The sequence below is a fragment of the Somniosus microcephalus genome, chromosome 9 (assembly GCF_052327205.1).
Source record: "Somniosus microcephalus isolate GS21.2 chromosome 9, FLI_Smic_1.0, whole genome shotgun sequence".
In the NCBI taxonomy this organism is placed as follows: Eukaryota; Metazoa; Chordata; class Chondrichthyes; order Squaliformes; family Somniosidae; genus Somniosus; species Somniosus microcephalus.
This window is the reverse complement of record NC_140995.1, coordinates 6,996,305-7,011,757: the sequence shown is the minus strand read 5'-3', so window position 1 is coordinate 7,011,757 and position 15,453 is coordinate 6,996,305. Positions and strand designations below refer to the sequence as shown.

General features: G+C 50.2%; 1 protein-coding gene across 4 annotated transcripts in view; it reads left to right on the top strand.

The window, feature by feature from the left end:
* The window catches only part of greb1 (growth regulating estrogen receptor binding 1), a 345,678-nt gene that overhangs the window by 200,487 nt on the left and 129,738 nt on the right, over nucleotides 1-15,453 (top strand). For all 4 annotated transcript variants that reach the window (XM_085996301.1, XM_085996302.1, XM_085996298.1 and 1 more), the window contains 2 exons: nucleotides 5,950-6,096; nucleotides 12,577-12,714. In XM_085996301.1, coding sequence (XP_085852427.1) covers nucleotides 5,950-6,096; nucleotides 12,577-12,714 — 285 coding nt within the window. The remainder of the gene's footprint in view (nucleotides 1-5,949; nucleotides 6,097-12,576; nucleotides 12,715-15,453) is intronic.

Here is a 15,453-nt window from a genome sequence, read left to right as displayed (position 1 = left end):
CATGGGGTGTTACATTGTAGGCATACACCAACTCAGATAAGTGCTCAGGCCAGCGGCGCTTCTTTTCTGGAGGCAGTGTACGCAAAAGATCATGTAAAGATCTGTTGAATCTCTCACATTGAGCATTTCCTTCTGGGTGGTGTGGGGTAGTGCGGGTTTTCTTTACACCATAAAGCTTACACAGCTCGGCAATGATTTCACTCTCAAAATTTCGACCTCTGTCTGAATGCAATCTTTCTGGGACCCCATACTTCATGAACCACTCTTTGAGAAGGACTTTTGCCGTGGTATCAGCCTTTTGGTCCCGAGTAGGGAAGGCTTGTGTGAATTTAGTGAAAACATCGGTCACCACTAACACATTCTCACGACCATCGGAGGCCGGTTCCAGCATGGTGAAATCTACAGCAACTACTTCAAGGGGCCGGGAGGCTAGAAATGATTTCATAGGGGCATGTATCTTGGGGTGGGGCATTTTTGTCAAAACACACCTCTCGCATTTCTTGACCCACTGTTCCACATCCCCATACATCCCAACCCAAAAACATCTCTGTCTCAAAAGGTTCTGTGTGCGCTCTATTCCCTGATGGCCCATACGATCATGCACACCTTCAAGCACGACTTCTTTCAAACAAGAGGGCAGTAGTAGCTGGTGACACTCACCAACATGGACATCCTCGATTACACGGTACAACAAACCATCTTGCTCACAAATACGGGGCCACTGCTTTAACGTGGATAATACTAGCTTGGATAACTGCGACCTCTCCTTGTAAGTTGGCCTTCGCTGCTCACCCCAAAACTTCCTAAACACGCTGAGGGTGGGGTCTGTGTCCTGAAACTTACGTAGTTCCTCTTTAGAGTAACCGGGAAGTGTTGGTGTGTTACCCTGCAACTCACTACGCTCAGTACTTTCTTCTGCGTCCGAAACACGGATCTGTCTGACTTTACAGCACTTGACTCCTGCTGTCCCTAAGTCTGGTCCTAGAGCTGTTCCCTTGTGAGTGACATTACATATGGCCACACAACCATCATAGTCCGCATCCCCACTGTCTGACTCGGGCTCCCCTGCTAACGGCTGCCTAGAGAGGGCATCTGCTGCTGCATTACAGCGGCCTGGGCGGTACTTGACGTCAAAGTCAAAAACAGCTAACTGAGCCACCCATCTTTGCTCAACAGCACCTAACTTAGCTGTAGAAAGGTGACACAGGGGGTTGTTATCTGTTATGACAGTGAACTTGGAACCTAGAAGGTAACCTCGAAATTTCTCTGAAACAGCCCATTTGAGGGCGAGGAGCTCTAGTTTCATACTGTAGTTTCTGTCATTTCTTTCAGCATTACGGAGCCTCCTACTGGCATATGCTATCACTCTCTTCCTATCTCCCTGCTGCTGGTGGAGGATGGCACCTAATCCTAGGTTACTGGCATCCGTCTCTACAATAAAAGGCTGAGTGAAATCTGCGTAACCTAACACTGGAGCACTGATCAGCTTTTCTTTCAGCTGTTCGAAAGCAGCTTGGCACGCCGCTGTCCATGAACCTTCAAACAACCGTTTTGCTTTTGCTGGGCTGTCTTCCCTAAGGCATGCATTGACTACGTCATGGAGAGGGCCAGCTCGTTTAGAAAAATCCTCAATGAACCTCCTGTAATAACTACAGAAACCAAGAAATGACCTCAGATCTTTGACTGTACTGGGGACCGGCCACTTCTTTACGGCGGCAATTTTCTCTGGATCTGTCCCTATACCCTCCCCTGAAATTTGATGCCCAAGGAACCTGACTCCCTGCTGCAGGAAGTGACACTTTTCAAGCTTTACTTTCAAACCTGTCTCTTTCAGTCGTCTTAGAGCTGCCTCAAGCCTCTCTAAATGGTCCGGGAAGGTCTGAGAGAACACAAGGATGTCATCTAAATACACTAATAGGATGTGGAACACTAAGTCGCTCATAGTCGCTTGCATAAGTCGTTGAAAAGTCGCAGGTCCATTACAGACACCAAAAGGCATTCTGAGGTACTCAAAAAGGCCAAAAGGAGTTGTAAAAGCAGTCTTAGGCCTGTCACTTTCACGAATAGCAACCTGGTGGTACCCACTTGCAAGATCAATGGTCGAGAAGAACTTTGCACCATGAAGGGCATCAAAACTCTCGTCAATGCGGGGCAAAGGAAATGCGTCACGTCTGGTTTTTGAGTTTAGTTTCCTAAAGTCAACACATAGTCGTATGTCTCCATCAGTCTTACGAACTACCACTATGGGTGAAGCGTATGAACTATTGCTCTCCTGGATGACACGCTTTCTTAAAAGCTTAGTGATGTGGTCCCTCACCTCTTTGTACAGTGTAGGTGGGATACGATGGTATGGCTCTGTAACTGGTGCGTCATCTACCAAGTTAATCTCATGCTCAACTTTATCAGTGTAGCCTAGGTCCTCATCCTTAAAAGCAAATACTTCCGAATACCTGGCTAAAAGTGCACCTAACTCTGCTTGTTGGCCCTGTGTGCCACCTATGTGTAGTTTGTCCAAAAGCAACTGAATGTCTTTGTCTGTCATCTGTCCTTCTTGTCTGCCAACAGTTACTTCCTCTGTGTCAGTGGAGATGCGTTGAAATCGCACCTCACAGGAGTCCTTGTCTACACACTCTGCCTGAGTCGGAATACCAAGCCTGGTCCTGGGGTTTAACCACACATCCTCCTCAGAGAAATTTACCACCTGCACTGGAAATAAATGTCCCTTTGATTCAACTAGAGTGGGGACAACTACCAGGCCACCTGGCAATGGTGTGTTACCTGGCTCCAACAGCATTTTAGTGCTGCCACCTGACTGAGTTTTAAGTCCCTTTACATAGACTGTAGCTATGGAAGACGCAGGCACATGTACAGCACCCCTACCAGCTACACGGACAGAAGATGACTTTGGAGTGATGTTACACTGTTGTACTTGCTGAAATGCTTCCCTCCAATCTGAATCCAACTTTCCCCCTAGAGTAGTGTCAAACTCAGCATGAACTAGTTGTCTGCATCGGCTGATGATGTTCATACCAATAAGACCTGGTGCTGCAGGCTGTGACTGCTGATGCTCTTTGACTACCAGGAAACCACATTCGGGTAAGGTTATGCCCATAGTTTCAACGTCTAACTCAAGGTAGCCCAAGTAGGGAATGTCCAACCCGTTGGCGGCAGTGATCTTAAGCCACCCGGTTGTAGGCAGCATATCCTCATCCCTCCCAAGTAAGTGCTCTCTGAAAAAAACTTCAGTAATAGTGCTGACTTGGCTCCCGGTATCCAGTAAACAGTTAGCAGTAACCCCCCCAATCTTGAGATCTACTACTGGACATTTACCTACTGCACGGTCAAGAAATCTGTCACGAATACCAGTACTGTTCTGAGAGCCTGCAGGTTTTCCTCGCATTGCCCGGCTCATGGCAATCGGAGTTAGTTTTCCTGCACCCCAGCCAGCATTGGTGGATGTGTTTGCTACCTCGTGCTTCTGAGGACACTGTTTGGCAATGTGCCCCGCCCCGTTGCACTTAAAGCAAATAGGCTGACCTTCATCAGTGAACTTTGGCTTGGCTCTAGGTTTCCCAACCTTGTCATTACCCGTGTTTTCCTTCTGTAGAGCAAGACCCCGTACTGCCTCTGTTAGTTCCCCGATAGCTTTACCCTGTTCCGCCACCACTTTAAGAACATCCTGTAAAGTGACAGCCTGGCTGCCTGGTACCCCAATGGCAGAACACTGAAGATCCCTCCCCGTACTGTCACACACTACATTCTTGCTCTTTGCAACTTTAGTGCTACAGGGCTGGTCTTCTAAGGACCATAAGACAGCTTCCTCACGTACATCGAACAGGGTAGACTGGGGGTTGTCTCGTACAAACTTGCGCAACTCTCTCCGGAGTGAGGGATCTCTAACACCATCAACAAATCTGTTTCTGACAACCCGTTTTGTGTCCGGCACAGCATCAGGTGATTGCTTTACCAAAGTTCTAATAATCTGAGAGAGTGCATGTGAGTATTCTTGGAAACCTTCACCCTCTTCTTGCTTGCGTCCATAGAAAGTTTCTAACAGCTGGGACTCACTGCGTTTTTCGGTGAAAGCCCCCCTTAGGTAACTGAACAGGTCACTGGGCTGCTTAGACTCTCCACCCAACCGTAACCTAATTTCCTGTAGGGCTGCCCCCTCAACAAAGATCGAATGAAATCTACCTGCTCTGCAGGAGTCTGATCTCTAGCTCGTAGTACACTTTCAACCTCTTCAATGAACTCATCAACTGAACGACTATCTTTAGATACCTCACCACTGAATGGTTGGATCTGACGCTCTCTGGGTACATACACATATGACTTGGTTGCCCCATTACCTAGAGTGGCAATAATTGCCATTGCTTGGTCATGGTTTTTTTTCAACTCTGAAATCTGTGCCTTGAGTTGATCTATCTGGTTGCCCTCACCCACACTCGAGGTATTGTCCTCACCATCCGAATTGTGAGCTCCACCCGCCTCCTCAGGAGGGTCTAACATTTTGACTCAGTTCACAAGTCCCTGACAGTCACTGAATGGGATGGCCGCTGTGACGATTCTTCTCCAATGGTGTCCCTCCTCGGTGCCTTGATGGGTCCTCTCCCAGATTGGTCCTGGCGCCCTCTGGATCCCGTCTGTCTGGTCTGGTCCTCCTTAGCAACCCCAGGCAGCACTCTCCGTCCGTCTCCAGGTCCACTTGGCACCACACCGCTCTTCCCCCACTGCCGTATTTTATGTAACTTTCCCAAACCTGAGAAACTCCAAGCTAACAGACCCCACTCCTGGTACCAAAATGTGTAGCCTGGCGAAATGGAGCAGCACAGGACACGAACTTTCGTTTTTGGGGTTTTTTTATTCTGTATTAATAACTTGGGTCTAGGTTTAGGATGAAATTGTAAATACATAAAACACAGTCGACAAAATACGGCAGTGGCTTGCTGCAAAACAGAACATGAGGCAAACCACAGGTGAAGGCAGTTAATTAACTAACAATCATTATACAAAACAAAACATATCATACCATACATTCGTATGTCCCGTTATCACTTGTCACCTCTTACAAGCAAACAGAAAGTATTAAACTCGTTCGAAACGTAGCCCCAAGGACTCAACAACAATTTTAACAAAGGTTAACACCAGCACATGGTGGGACAATCTACAAGCATCCCCGTGATATCGAGTGATTTGGGAAACAATATCACTTTAAAACTATGTCTGGCTGCACTAAATGCTGTTTTAGTTGTACTTTACGCAGACTAAGTTCATTTCAAAAGTCATATTCACCCCAACTCTCCTCAGAGCACACCCCCCACGCTGGATCTAGAAAATGGAGGCTGTGAAGAAAGGGGAGGTTCCTTTGGCATCACATGGCCTTACCCATAACCCTTTTCTCCTTTTTTCAAATTCTAAAGGGGAAAATGAACCGCGCCATCTAGTGGACTTAAATATTCACTGCATTTTCCCACTTGGCTACATTAAAGACCATATATGGACACTGGCTAAACGAACTGTTGATAAGGAATGGGTTAAAACCTCGATACTCAAAGAACCGCTTTACACAGAGATTTGCTGCGAAGAAAAGGGACAGACTTACTGACATAAGAAAAGTACTAGGCACTTGGTCTAAGCGTTAAAGCTTTAATCAACTGTTTTACAACATGGAGGTCTAGTTGTGTCCTTCACTAGTTCCTGTTAAGAATGTCCTGCGCAAGCTGGGCCTGTGCCCGAGTATTTATACTCCCCCTGGACAGTGCCACCCGCAGGCCGCTCAGTATCATTTCATAAGTCTTTCTTTCATGAATGACTGATTCATGTCACTTACGACGACGTTGCCTGTGTCCAAAGGGCTCCAGAAACCAAGGGCTGCCAGCTATTCGTTACTATCGCCTAATGTTAAGTATTAATTACGCTGTAAGCTTAAACTCACTTTTATTTTAACAGAGGGTAGGACACAGCAGTCAGCCTCGAGTTCCACCTCCAGCATTCCCTCACAACCACCGGAGAGTCCAGCCTCATCCACTGCAGCAGCATCGGCCGAAAGCATTGCTGGAACTAATCCGAATGCATCAACTGGATTTCAGCAAGCAGGTTCTCCTAACTGTCTCTTACCTTTTTATCAGTGTTCTTTTCAATAGGTCCCCATACTGCTAATTTAAATCTTAAAAATCTATAAGCACAAATAGAGGAGACTGGGGTGGTGAAATGTAACTTTGGCAGGGGCAGAGGAGGCAGTGTTGGATCAGCCGGCCTCTATGCAACCTGCCTGAGTTACCTTTCTATTGAAGTCAATGGAAAGGAATATTGTGGGTGGGGGGGCTGGAGTGGGGAGGGTGGTGGGAGTGTGGGGCGGAGGGGGGGGGGGGTGTGGAGTGTGGGGTGGAGGGGGTGGGGGGGCTGGAGTGGGGGGGTGGAGTGGGGAGGGGGGGCGGGTGGGGGTGTGGGGTGGAGGGGGGGAGGGTGGAGTAGGGGGGGAGGGTGGAGTGGGGGGGGAGGAGTGGGGGGGGAGGGTGGGAGTGTGGGGTGGAGGGGGGGGTGGAGTGTGGGGGAGGGTGGAGTGGGGTGGGGGGGGAGAGGAGTGGGGGGGGAGGAGTTGGGTGGGGTGGGGAGGAGTGGTGGGGGGGGGAGGAGTGGGGGGGGGAGGAGTTGGGGGGGGGGAGTGGGGGTGTGGGGGACGGAGTGGGGGTGTGGGGGGGGGTATTACGGGTGGTCTATCGGCTACTGTCTCGTTTGTGCCTCTGCCAGAATTGAATTTCACCCCGTGGGGAGCCTCGACTGATTCTGCTATTTATAAAATAACTAGACTTGTCTGAATAGCAGAAGTGAAGCAATTAGGGGTGATTTTATGTATCCACACTCTTGATGTGGAGACTCACCTGCCAGTAATCGAGGCACCCTCCGTCCCCAATTTTCTGCCCAAATTCCTGAGACACATGACCTGCGGCTGAGCTCCACACTAAGAGCGCAAACTCGTCCAACTATCCCAGTGTCACGGTATGGTGTCGAGTCCCACACTTCAAGGACACCCTCAAAAGCTTCCTTGAAAAAGTGCAACATCCCCACCGACACCTGGGAATCCCTGGCCCAAGACCGCTCAAAGTGGAGGAGAAGCATCCGGGAAGACGCCGAACACCTCGAGTCTCTTTGCGGAAGCCACGCGCAGGTAGCGCAAGGAGCGCACGTCAACCCAAGCACCCCACCCACCCACCCCTTCAACCACCGTCTGCCCCACCTGTGACAGAGACTGTAGGTCCCGCATTGGACTCATCAGTCACCTGCGAACTCATTTTTAATGTGGAAGCAAGTCATCCTCGGTTCCGAGGGACTGCCTAAGAAGAAGAAGATGGCATTGAGTCCAGTGATTGATGTTTATACTCGGGTTACCACAGGATTTTCAGTTTGCAGTATTTTGCATTTTTTGTACTTTTAAAGCTGTGATTTGTGTTTCAGGGATTAATTAGGGCAGAGCGCAGAAAAACATTCATGATGTTTGGAGTCTGTGCAGTTTGCTTTATAATTTTGTAAGCTGATTCGAGAGGCAAGATTGATCAACGGGTAGAGCTAGAGAACAGCAGCAGCCAAGATAAGGGGATTTGGGTAGACTGGATATTGCTGATTCTGCAGATTTTTGGAATTGTAAGACAATACTATTTGTTGGGTGGATTTATTATTATGATAATCTATTTGTTAGGATATTATTATGTGGCATTTTTGTGATTAATGTATTGATTATATTAGATTGGAAGGTTTTTGGTGCTATTTTTATGTTGCATTTTTAATTAGACATTGCCATGCAGTCTGCCCTATTATAAAGAATTGTGTTTGGATAAAAAGTATTTTTTATATTGAATGCATTGTTAGGATGAACTACTTTGGAAGCTCTTCTGTGGTAGAGAAGTGGTGGCAGTATAGTGGAGAGCTAGGCCGCGATTTCACCTTCCTCGGCTTCAAGGCGGGTGAGGTTGGCGGGAGGGGGCAGGGGGGCGACCCCTCTCTTGCGTGGATCCCATTGATAAATCGAATCTTGCCCTAATGGGCCTGGTTAGGCCCGCCCTGCGCGTTCCCCGGCCCCATTAAAGGGTGCGGGTCTGGTGACGTTACCGGATGACGCGATTATTGCCGGTTTATTTATAGGGGCCATGGCCCCAGTTACTGTCAGTTGCAAATTGATAGCACTCAGTGCTGTCAGTGTTTTGAGTCTCTGCACTCTGAGCTGGCAGCGCCAACGAGCAGCTCCTCGCTTCACAGGTGAGTCCCTCCATCTTGTGGAGGGAGTGAGAGCACGTAGGGAAGTTCTCTTCCCTGAGGACGGCAGGAAGAGGCCTCCCTCCCCAGCAGACACAGGCAGCGTGGCTGCAGATATCGCAGGAGGTCACGGGGCTGTCAGTGATGGTTCGCACCTGGGTGCGGTGCCGCAGGAGGTTCAATGATCTGGTAAGATCAGGAAAAGTGAGTATTAAGCCACAATGACCTTGATGCTGCTGTGCGTCCCATCACATTCGCACCACTCTACATTGCCACCCCTACTCCTGCACAACGCTACACAGCCCAACATCCCTTGTACCGTCATCCATCCCTCTAACTCCATCTACATTATCAGGTTACCATCTTACTATGCAACCCTCACACTGAGCCTCATCATTATGCAATGACAACAAATAACAACACAAAAGGAGGCAACTTGGTATTGCCAACCCACTCCATCAAATTGTCAGTGTAAAGCTCTCTGCCATTCCATTCCTTACACTCATACCATCACTCTCACTGAACCTTCTCTTCTTTACCTCCTTGCAGGAAAAGATAGCGCACAATGAGAGGGAGAGAACGGGAGGAGGGCCTCCACAAGCCATGTCATATCTGACGAGTGCAGAGGAGGCAGCACTGGAGATTGCTGGAGTGGTGGACGTTACGGAAGTGGGGGACGGAGAGAGGGGCTCAGTAGAAGATGCTGGTGACAGAATGAATTTCCATACAATTGCATGCCTTTCATCATTACCTCATATAGGGTGTGATGTCAAGACAAGATAAATGCACATCATGTGGATAATGGTATGTGTCTGCAGTAGACATCCTGTGTCTCTAACTGATGTCTTTACTCTCCCACAGGTCCATCAAGAGCCCCCCCCCCCCCAATGTCCAGGAGCAACAGCAAGAAGACTCCTCAGAGGAGCCTCCTGCCTCTGAGGGTGCAGCGTCACCTCAGACAACGCAACCCATCACCAGCGCAGAGCCGCACACCTCGGTGGGTATGTCGCGAGATAGAGTAGTGTCGTCACCTGGTGTCTCACAGATCACAACTGAGCAGCAGCAGATGGTGGAGACATTGACAGCAGTGGAGACTCCTCGTCGGATGGCGCAGGAGTCTCCTAGCTCTGCTCGGCTGCATGTAGACGCTGAGCCTCGGGGGGCCATCCAGGAAGAAGGCGATCCTGGAGCTGCAGGAACAAGTGCAGGAGGCTCTGACTGGTTTTGTGACTGCGAGTGTGCAGAGAATGGAGGAGTCCATCTCCAGCATGAGTAACACCGTGGCGCACTCACTGGCAACTCTAGCTTCCTCCATGGATAGGATGGCCACCTGCATGGAGGAGACACGGCACCAGTCGCATGAGAACATGGTTTCTCTTCAAAATAGATGCTCATCTATGGAGGAGAGATGGGGAAAAATGGAGGAGAGATGGGCATCTATGGAGGAGAGAAGCCAGAGGCTCATAGACGTCCTTTGTAGGAGGGATGTCAGTACAGAGGTGGGCCCTCATGGCCCCACTGCAGTGCAGCAAGGTACTCTCCAGCTACTTGCTAGCAGGGAAGTGCGGGTGGTCCATGAGAGAGGGATGATGGTGGGAGGGGACATGGAAGTGGGAGCTCCGCTCCAAGCACTCTGACTTCCACCCCCTTGCCAACCCCTCGGTCAGAGCCCCAGATGCCTCCCCGGACAGTGATGGCCGAGTCTGCACATGCACAGCCGCAGGAGGAGCAGACTTTGGTGGAGCCATCAGTGGCTCCAAAACCAGAGGACAACCGCCAAAAGCGTCTAAGCAGGCGCAGCACGGAGGTGAAGAGGCTGTCTCCAGCTCTGCTGAGGCTGCAGGGGTAGCACAACGTAGAAGCACCCGGAAAAGGAAAATCCCACATAAATAGTCACAAGGGGTTGTCACTCGGGTCTGTCTTTCTTTATCAATGTCATGTTAGTATTCTATGAAGTGCTGTTAATAAATCATCTAATTGTCACACTTGGAGGTCGTTGGCAAATTATTGTGATGAAATGGAAGTGGCCGAGTGAAGGGTCAGGGCTCATTTCACACCCAGCAATGGTGGTGAGAGTCGAAGCAAGGGACGAATCATTGTTTGACTGCTGCATGGTGTTGGTGTTGGGTGATGCAAACCTGCGTACGTGGGTGGCAGCCACATGTATGAGCTGCATCAAGTTATTGAAATCTGCCATTGATAAGGGTATCCCTGGCGTGACAGGCAGCAACGTGCTCGCGTACTGGTTGCAATGGGACCGCCGGCTCTTCCAGGTGTTCCTCACCCTCGTAACCAACCTCATGGTGAGCATCCTCATCCTCACCCTCCTCGTCCTCCGATGAAGCTCTGCGCTCAGTACTAATCCTCGTTGCTGCGCTATGTTGTGCAGGGCGCAGCAGATGACGACTATTCGCGAGACCCTAGCTGGTGCGTATTGAAGGGCTTCTCCAGATCTGTCGCGGCATCTGAAGCGCATTTTGAAGAAGTCTATTGTCTGCTCGATGACATTTCTCGTGGAGATGTGGCTTTGATTATAATGTCCCTCAGGCCCATTTGTTGGCCTCAAAGATGTCATGAGCCACGTCTTCAGGGGATAGCCCTTGTCTCCAAGCAGCCAGCCGCCAAGACTGGTGGTGCGATGAGCTGAGGGAGGGTGGACTGGTGCAGGATGTACGTGTCATGGCAGCTGCCAGGAAACTTGGCGCACACATGGATGATAATCTTGCTATGGTTGCAGACCAGCTGAATGTTGAGGGAGTGGAAGCCCTTGTGGTTAACAAATGCTACCAGGGTGTGATGGGGTGCCCTGATGGCCACGTGTGCAGTCGATGATGCCCTGCACCCGTGGGAAGCCAGCTAGAGCGACAAAGCCGAGCGCACGCTCATTGACAGTGGCTTCATCAGTGGCAAAATGGATATAATTTGCGGACTTGTTAAAGAGGGTATCGGTTACCTGTGCGATGTATCTGTGTGCGGCCGACTGCAAATTGCTGCAAAGATCTGCTGCAGATACCGGGAAGGAGCTTGAGGCGAAGAAGCAAGGGTGAGTTTGACAGCCACTGGTAAGGAGTGTCCACCCCTTCCTCTGGGCTGCAGGTCTTGCTCCAGTGAAGCACAAATGTCGGCAACGACCTGCTGCGATAGCCTGAGCCTCCTTTGGCACTGGTGCTCCGTCATGTTGAGGAAGCTCATCCTCTGCCTGTATACCCTGTGTTGGGGGTATGGCCTCCGGCGCCGTGCAGCCCTGCGCTGATGCCCTCTGTCCTGTGCAGCATCAGGTGGTTGAGCAGAAGGTTGGCGCTCTTGTTGCTGCTGGTGTGGCTGGTTCTGCTGCTGTGGCTGATCGTCATCAGATTCGGAGGACTAAGGTGACCGAGCATAAATGGTGCCCATTCTGATGATTCATACAGCAGGTGAAGTTCAGATGACAGAACCAATCTATCAAGGGTTAGATATGATGTTACCAGGAGGTGACAGTGAATAGAGAGTTTACAGCAAACACTTCCCAAATGCATAAAGCTTAAAAATCTGTTCCAAATGCTCAAGCCTGAAGCTTCTGAGAGTGGAAAGTGACCAGCTGTAAAATGGCAGGTTTTAAACCACATTTGCAGCTGTCACCTATTGAAAGAAATGGAGAGTTGTTCAGAACCCGACATACTTACCTGGCGTGATCCTCGATCAACGGGAACCTCGTGGAAAACTTGGGGAAATACTTTGCGCCTGCTAAAATGGTGAGTAAATTGGTTTAAACACCCTCTCAACGAGCACAATTGAATGACCCGCGGCTTGGTGCCGTATCTGCAAAGCGCAGGCAGAGCCGGCACTAGGGAAACTCACAAGGAGGCGGGTTCAGAGCGGGATACCGCCCCGCTGTCGGTCATTTGGATTTTGACAGCGGACCCGCCGCTGAACCCACCCTCTGCGCGCCGGCAAAATTCAGCCCGTAGTGTGTGTCTGGACAGGGTATTGTTGGTACGGTGGATGGTTAGTGGGTGTTTTATTGGTACTGGTGGAAAAGTGGAAGGTCAGTGTTTTCATCCTGGATCCCCAAGGGAAAGGGGAAGGGAAAACCTCCCAGATCCTGGTGGCAACCTTCCCAGGGGCAGAGAGGCAGTGTGCGTGTAAAGGAGAGTCTGTGTACCTTAGCACACTGTTTACCTGAAAACCGCTTCCTGATTAGCTGATTGAGTATTAACATTTTATTGTCTACTTCATGTTTACTAATTTACAAACATATGAAAGCTATTAAATTAGGAATACAATGCCTCCTTATATTCCTGTCGGCTAAACAACATCGACCATGAGCAGATTTGTTTGTGATTGCAGGTGCACCAATAGATCAGGCTCTTGCTCGAGCTGTTACAATGGTTTCTGTAACTCATAACAACAGAGATTCCAGGCAGCAAAACGCAATGAAGACCAACAACTTATCCAGTCAGAATATGTCGAGGCCTTCAGTGATAGGTACAGTAACTGTGTGTCGGAGGGGCAGTACTGAGGGAGCGCCGCACTGTCGGAGGGGCAGTACTGAGGGAGCGCTGCACTGTGGGAGGGGCAGTACTGAGGGAGTGCTGCACTGTCGGAGGGGCAGTACTGAGGGAGTGCTGCACTGTCGGAGGGGCAGTACTGAGGGAGCGCCGCACTGTCGGAGGGGCAGTACTGAGGGAGCGCCGCACTGTCGGAGGGGCAGTACTGAGGGAGCGCCGCACTGTCGGAGGGGCAGTACTGAGGGAGCGCCGCACTGTCGGAGGGGCAGTACTGAGGGAGCGCCGCACTGTGGGAGGGGCAGTACTGAGGGAGCGCCGCACTGTCGGAGGGACAGTACTGAGGGGCAGCACTGAGGGAGCGCCGCACTGTCGGAGGGACAGTACTGAGGGAGCGCCGCACTGTCGGAGGGTCAGTACTGAGGGAGCGCCGCACTGTCGGAGGGTCAGTACTGAGGGAGCGCCGCACTGTCGGAGGGACAGTACTGAGGGAGCGCCGCACTGTCGGAGGGGCAGTACTGAGGGAGCGCCGCACTGTCGGAGGGGCAGTACTGAGGGAGCGCCGCACTGTCGGAGGGGCAGTACTGAGGGAGCGCCGCACTGTCGGAGGGGCAGTACTGAGGGAGCGCCGCACTGTCGGAGGGGCAGTACTGAGGGAGCGCCGCACTGTCGGAGGGGCAGTACTGAGGGAGCGCCGCACTGTCGGAGGGGCAGTACTGAGGGAGCGCCGCACTGTCAGAGGGACAGTACTGAGGGAGCGCCGCACTGTCGGAGGGGCAGTACTGAGGGAGCGCTGCACTGTCGGAGCGGTAGTAGTGAGGGAGTGCTGCACTGCCAGAAGTGCCATCCTTCGGGTGAGATGTTAAACCGAGGCCCCGTCTGCTCTCTCAGGTGGATGTAAAAGATCCCATGGCACTATTTCGAAGAAGAGCAGGGGAGTTATCCCCGGTGCCCTGGCCAATATTTATCTATCAATCAACATAACTAAAGAAACTGATTATCTGGTCATTATCAGATTGCTGTTTGTGGGAGCTTGCTGTGCCTGTATGGCTGCCGCATTTCCCACATTACAACAGCGCTTTGGGACATCTTGAGGTGGTGAAAGGCGCTATATAAATGCAAGTCTTGTTTTCTTTTTGTGGCAATGCTCATCAGGGTTCACAGCTCATTTTAGATAATACTGTAGATTAATTCTCGGTGATTGAACAGCTTCAGGATGCAGTTGTAAATTTTATTTCATACATGCCTTAATGGGGCAGTAATTCCTCCCCAAACGCGTGAGTACGGAAGGGGTACTCACGTGCCTGGCCGGAGGAAATGCCGGTTTTCAGCATGCACAGCGCATGCGCTGAAAACCGGCATTTCCTCTCCTCTAACCCAAGAGGTGAAGAGGCTAGCGCGTGTGCTGTAGGGGGCAGCGCATGCGTCTTGGATTTCCTCCGTTTTGGGGGATTTGCGCATGTGTAAAGGCCTCCGGTCTTTACGCTTGTAAAAAGCACACGTAAGTATTTATTTTTACAGGTAAGTGGTGTTTTAGTGCAATTTAGAATTTTTTTTCCACAGGTTTATTATTTTAAAGAATCTACAATAAGGTAAGTTTAGTTTGAGACCCTTTTTATTAAAATTATTTTTCTCAAAAAAAAAAAATTATTGTTCAAATTATTTTTTAAACTTATTTATACTTAATTTAATGATTGGGATGTTTTTTTAAATTTTTATTTAAACTTTAAATAGTGTTTTGGGCCCCCGTAGTTTTCATGAGTTTGACAGTTAATCACAGATCACAGAAACCCCACAGTGCAGATAGAGGCCATTTCGGCCCATCGAGCCTGCACCGACACATATCCCACCCGATCCCCGTAACCCCTGCACCAACACATATCCCACCCTATCCCCGTAACCCCACGTATTTAATCCCCCTAACACTAAGGGTCAATTTATCATAGCCAATCAACCTAACCCGCACATCTTTGGACTGTGGGAGGAAACCGGAGCACCCGGAGGAAACCCACGCAAACACGGGGAGAATGTGCAAACTCCACACAGACAGTCGCCCGAGGCCGGATTCGAACCCGGGTCCCTGGCGCTGTGAGGCAACAGTGCTAACCACTCATGAATGAACCTTCCCCTCCCCTGATTGGTTGTACAGTGCTCACCTGATCCCAGCCGGCACATCGCACTAACTACGCCGCTGGATCAGGTAAGCACTGCGCGCTGACATCTGAACCGGGCCTGTGAGAGGAAATGCAAGCAGGCCCGGGCTTCAGATGTCAGCGCGCAGGGTGAGTGCAGATCGGGGGCTTGCACGCGCGGCAAGCCCCCGACACCAAGTTCTGGGCCTATATGTCAGTGACAATGAGTGGGTAGTGTGCTGTTCTTTGCATGTGTTGTTGGCGTGTTATTTGAATATGCCTTTTGACTTTCCGTTGTCATTCATTTGGAAACCTTCCTAATGAATTGACCACATCAATTCTAAACTAATTTCTGCTTCCTGACTACTGTAACAGCTCTTTAAAAACTTTATCTAGAATAAAAAGAAAGACTTGCATTTATATAGCGCCTTTCACGACCACCAGACGTCTCAAAGCGCTTTACAACCAATGAAGTATCTTTGAAGTGGAGTCACTGTTGGAATGTGGGAAATAATGACATTAATTGCAAGAACAGCTGCTGCTGTCTGGTGCAGGATGACCTGCAGGATAACATACGGAACAGGAAT